Source organism: Pterocles gutturalis, unplaced genomic scaffold (genome assembly GCF_000699245.1).
Source record: "Pterocles gutturalis isolate BGI_N339 unplaced genomic scaffold, ASM69924v1 scaffold44498, whole genome shotgun sequence".
Taxonomy (NCBI): domain Eukaryota; kingdom Metazoa; phylum Chordata; class Aves; order Pterocliformes; family Pteroclidae; genus Pterocles; species Pterocles gutturalis.
The window spans coordinates 1-4,687 of NW_010122084.1; the positions used below are offsets into that span (position 1 = coordinate 1).

At 43.3% G+C, this 4,687-nt stretch overlaps 1 protein-coding gene across 1 annotated transcript; it reads right to left on the reverse strand.

Annotated features, from left to right (window-relative positions):
* Positions 1-2,177: 2,177 nt before the first annotated feature.
* GMCL1 (germ cell-less, spermatogenesis associated 1) lies at positions 2,178-4,297 on the reverse strand (the record flags this gene model as incomplete). The annotated part of the gene is made up of 5 exons (XM_010077422.1): positions 2,178-2,318; positions 2,776-2,866; positions 3,099-3,183; positions 3,421-3,486; positions 4,185-4,297. Coding segments are annotated over 5 exons (496 nt in total), but the record flags the coding sequence as incomplete, so codon positions are not given.
* Positions 4,298-4,687: the final 390 nt, after the last annotated feature.

Genomic DNA, 4,687 nt, shown 5'->3' on the forward strand with positions numbered 1-4,687 from the left:
CAGAAAGATGCCTTTGCACTTTGATTATAATCTCCACCAACACCAGCCTCAAGTAAAATGGACGATATTGACTGTGTGCATCACTTAAGCACACAAAATATCACGTATCAGGGATCAGATCTGTTCTTCCGGGGTTTTTCTGCATAATATAAAATTTTACCACTTGCTCAAGGTCAGAACCTGCCCCATCTACCGGACACAAGCGGCCAGAGCATTGCCAGCATCCACCCCTGGGCTCGACACAGCGTCTGCAACGCACTGCCTCCACCTGCTGTTGGGAGAACTGTTCACCGGGCGTTCTGAGCACGGGATCACCGAGGGCCTTCGTACTTCACTTCCTCAGAACTAGTGCAGAAAACACTCTCCTCTCCATCTATTCTGGTTTTAATTTAAGCCCGAACAGGGAGCAGGGCAAGCCAGCACGTCTAAGCAGTAGCAGCAGCTGTCCACTCTCAAGAGAATTAAAGGTTTCTAGCGAGGAAAGGACCCTACCCCCTCCCCACAGGTACCCCCATCAGAGAAAGTCAGAATTCAGCTTCCGACAGCTGCTCTCTCCAAATATTTCAATGTGTGAGAAAGAAGTGCTCAAGGTTATCCAGACATTCGGCTACAAAGAGCAACTAAACCATCACTTCTGGCAGAGAGAGGATGCAGCAGTACAAGAAAGACAAACTGAGTAAAGCGATGCTCACTGCATCGTCTTCATGGCGAGGGAAGTGTTTTAAAAGCATCTCAGAATTTGCTCAGGCTGGCAGGCTTCAAAAGAAACCTCCTGACAAGTCTGGGGCGGCACTGTATCATCCTTGTGTTCACATCTATAGGGGTATGAAGGAAAGAGCCAATAGGAGATGAAAAAAAAATTAATTTTAGAGGAAAACAGCAGTGGGACTCAAAGACACATTAAATATTTACGTATGGCAAGAGCCCAAAGTGACCACTGAGGCTACAAGTGTGGACGGATGAGAAGAACACAGCTGTCAGGAAGTTACGAATAAGAGCGATAACAGCTCAGTACAAGCAGTCTTAATTGGCATTTGGCAATTACACCTATAAACGGACATCACAGACACAGATGAATGGAGAGTTATACTGTGCACAGATATTAAAAAAAAAAATCAAAGTTGTGTACATGAGAGCTAGGGAAAAACTGTCAGAGAGTTGGGATGTAAAATTCAATGCCGAGATCCAGCCGTGATAAGGGAACACTGAACAGAGTGAAACACGGAGCAAGGACACCAGGAGCGAAATCCAAAGGCAGAGCACGAGGAGTCCAGACATTGTAACAAGGAGCATAACTGACTCTGGGGAGGGAGAGAAAGAAAAAGATCTTTTTAAAAAAGCAGAAGAAGAAGGAGGGGAGGTGGGTGTTTCACGTGATAAGAGATATGAGTGATAGTGGAAAACATTTCCAGGCGAGGGCCCAACTTGATAACTCATTTCCAGCCTTTTTCAGCCAGGGTTAGAGCTTCCAAGCAAAGAACAAATCCTCTCCGTGAACTCGCACTTCAGCAGCAAGATGAGAATGGGGCTTTTTATTTTTCAGCGATAATGTCATGTTAGTAGCAGTAACCTACAATAATATTAAATGGCATCTCACCCTATGGGCTTCAAAAAGCACCAGAACCTAGAATGAGGATGCATTTTATACAAGTCAAAATGAAAATAAAAGGATAAGAGTGGAGTATGTAAATATCCTATCTCCTCCAAAAACACCCTAAATATCTGCTAGTAAATAACACCTGGCTGTGAGAAGAGTTCACAGCATCTGGTGCTTTTGTTTCATGGCCAGGTATTACTCCAAATCCTGTCAAAAACTACCCAGATCTGTTTAACAAGATAACAGCTACAAAACAGTTGAGTCCCAGCAAGTTTTCTCTCTTAAAAATTTTTTTGCGTCCCTGGGGCTCTGGGGTCACACAAACACAGCAAATGTACTCTGTATTGGTTAGAGAGTATTGGGATAAACTGACTGATCACCAAAATGTTTAACACGCCCACACGGGTGCCTATGAAGACTCTCAAGGATGTAAATTTAATATTTGCCTTCTGCTCAATCTTCAGGCACACTTCAGGCGTTGGAGACAAACACGCGAGTGATAAGAGCAGTGAACGCGCCCAGATCTTCCCAGCTCCCCTCGTGCAGGACAGGCTGGGGAAGGCACACAGCGTGCTCTCACCTGAGGGGATTAAGGAATCTCTCTCAACAATTCTGGCCGATGCCAAGTCACTGATGATGTACTGTAACCTCAAGTGCGTGAACACCGGCAGGAACGCGCTCCCCTGCTCCGATTCCAGGAATGCAACGTCATCCCCAACATCTGCAAGACAAAGCACCTGCATTACAGCTTGTTCTCCTGAACATTTCCCAGACCCTGTTTAGATCTGAGATGGGGTTTTAACTCACTGCTCAGAGACAGCCACGATGGACAGGCCAACCACGTTTCGCAGGTAAAATGGAGAAACTACAAACATTCAAATCCTTTCAGCAGAAACGTTAGACCAAACTTTTCCTCTTTGGAAAGACATGAGTGCCTTCTAGGGAGAAGGCAACAAAAGCTTACCCTAACCGAACAGCAGCGAAAGCAGCAAAGCAAAAACAGTGACCGTGTCTGCTCACCTGAGAACACGCAGACAAAACAGGGAAAAAGCTGCCGGTGCAGAGGTAAGCTTCCCAGAGAAAACGGGAGAAAGTTTGGAAGTGGGGGAACACTTCTCATATTTGACTCCCAACCCTTGTCTTCCCCCACCCAAGGGGAACATGCTCATGAATCCTACCTTTCCTGCGGCTGGCAAACCAGGCATCAGCTTCACTTAGGAGTTGTTTCAAAGACCCGTTCCAAGAAGGCACTAGCTGAAGGAACATCCACTAGGTAAAATAAACAAACTCTAGTGGGTTAACTGAAGAAGTTTTCAAACAAGTAACGCGTGCATTGTTAAAGGGACATTTTCACAGTGCAACCACTCCTATGAAGATTCTGATGCTCTGTTAAATACTTTCAGTAAACACCAAAGAGGCTCAAATTCTCATTGTGTTACAAATCAACTACTCCTCAGGAATCCGACTGCACCAAGCCCCAGCCAGACCCTCGGCCAAGTACCTTTTTGAGAGCAGTGTACACGTCCATTTCCACTTGCATTACAAACAGGTTAGAAGAGCTGATCAGCTGCTTCATGAGGTTTATGCTGGAAAAAAATAACCATAAGGGTTCTGTGAGAGAGCACAGACGAAAACAAGGAAGTCAGCTAGGTAACAAGCAACAAAAAATAATCATAAGGGTTCTGTGAGAGAGCACAGACGAAAACAAGGAAGTCAGCTAGGTAACAAGCAACCATCAACAGCCCAGAAAGTCATCTGCAGTGAGCTATGTACTGCAGAAGACATTGTAGTTCATCACTCAACATTAACTGAAGCCCCAATACCTGAGTTCTTTGAAGAGTTCAACACTCTGGTGAGTCATCAGGTTATTCAAGAGCCACTCAAGGCACCTAGATCAAAAGCAAGGAATTAATATCTTCATTTTTTTCTTATATATGTCAACATTCCTGCAGCAGTTGCTCAGGCTCACCAAGCTGGATTATGTACCGCACAATTTTGAAATACTGCTTTAACCTGAGACATGAGTGCATAAAAAATGAAAAAGAGTTCTTTCAAAACCATGGAGTTTACCATAAAATTTTCTGGAACTCTTTAAGTTGCATTTACTTTCTCTCAGGGTACAGCGAAAGCTAAATTCAAAGTATTATTAATGCTCTGAGAACACACGAATTCACAGCAGACGGAAGCTGCCAGCACCAACCTCAGCATTCTGCTCCCAAATGTGTAATTATCCCTCCTAATTAAGATAAAATTAAGCTTAAGTTCTGAATACGAAAGCAGCTTTGCGATAAAACAGTCAGTGATCACAAGTATTATTTCACTGCCACACTGAAGGCCAAACATCTTGTCTTTACCGATGTTCTTTAGTAATTGATCCACTCAGAGCACAGGAGTATCCATTTACCACCATCTACACCAAGCTTAAGGCAACTGATTACAGTAGAAATCCGAAAACTGAACAGACAAGCAGAGCCCAAGCCAGACAGCTTTAAAAAAAAAAAAATTAACTTGGGCATTATTTTACTGCTGGTAAATCCACACTTTTAATTAGCAACGTACAAAGCAGCTTGGAGAAAGGAATTCTTACTTTTTCTTCACAGAGTCTAACCCGTACGTCCCCGCTGAATTGTAATAAGCACACACAGTTTTTGCATTGATGGTTTCCTTCATTGTTTCACCACATTGCTGGATCAAGCCGTCCTGTGGGGAGGAAAAAACCCACAAATATTCCAAGTTTTAATTTCCCAAGAGGAAGTGTCAAAGATGGTGCAGTTCATAAACATTTTCATGCCTGAACAATGACCGAAGTCACACGTGCCACAGTGACCTGCGCTGTGCTAGCCAGAAAATCTAACCCAGCCTTCTTCAGAAAAATACATTTTTTTTAAAGAAAATATCACAAGGAAGAAAAGCTTAATGAGTATCTTCAGGGTAGAACAAATGAGCTGTTAAAACATCTTTTAATCTACTTCTAGATATGATTCTCAAAGTGGCATTTAATATTACAACCGAATCTTAGTCACAGGAGTTTGAAATAAAACCACTGCACTATGTTTGGTTTCTCCCCACACAGCATGAAAAGATGATTCA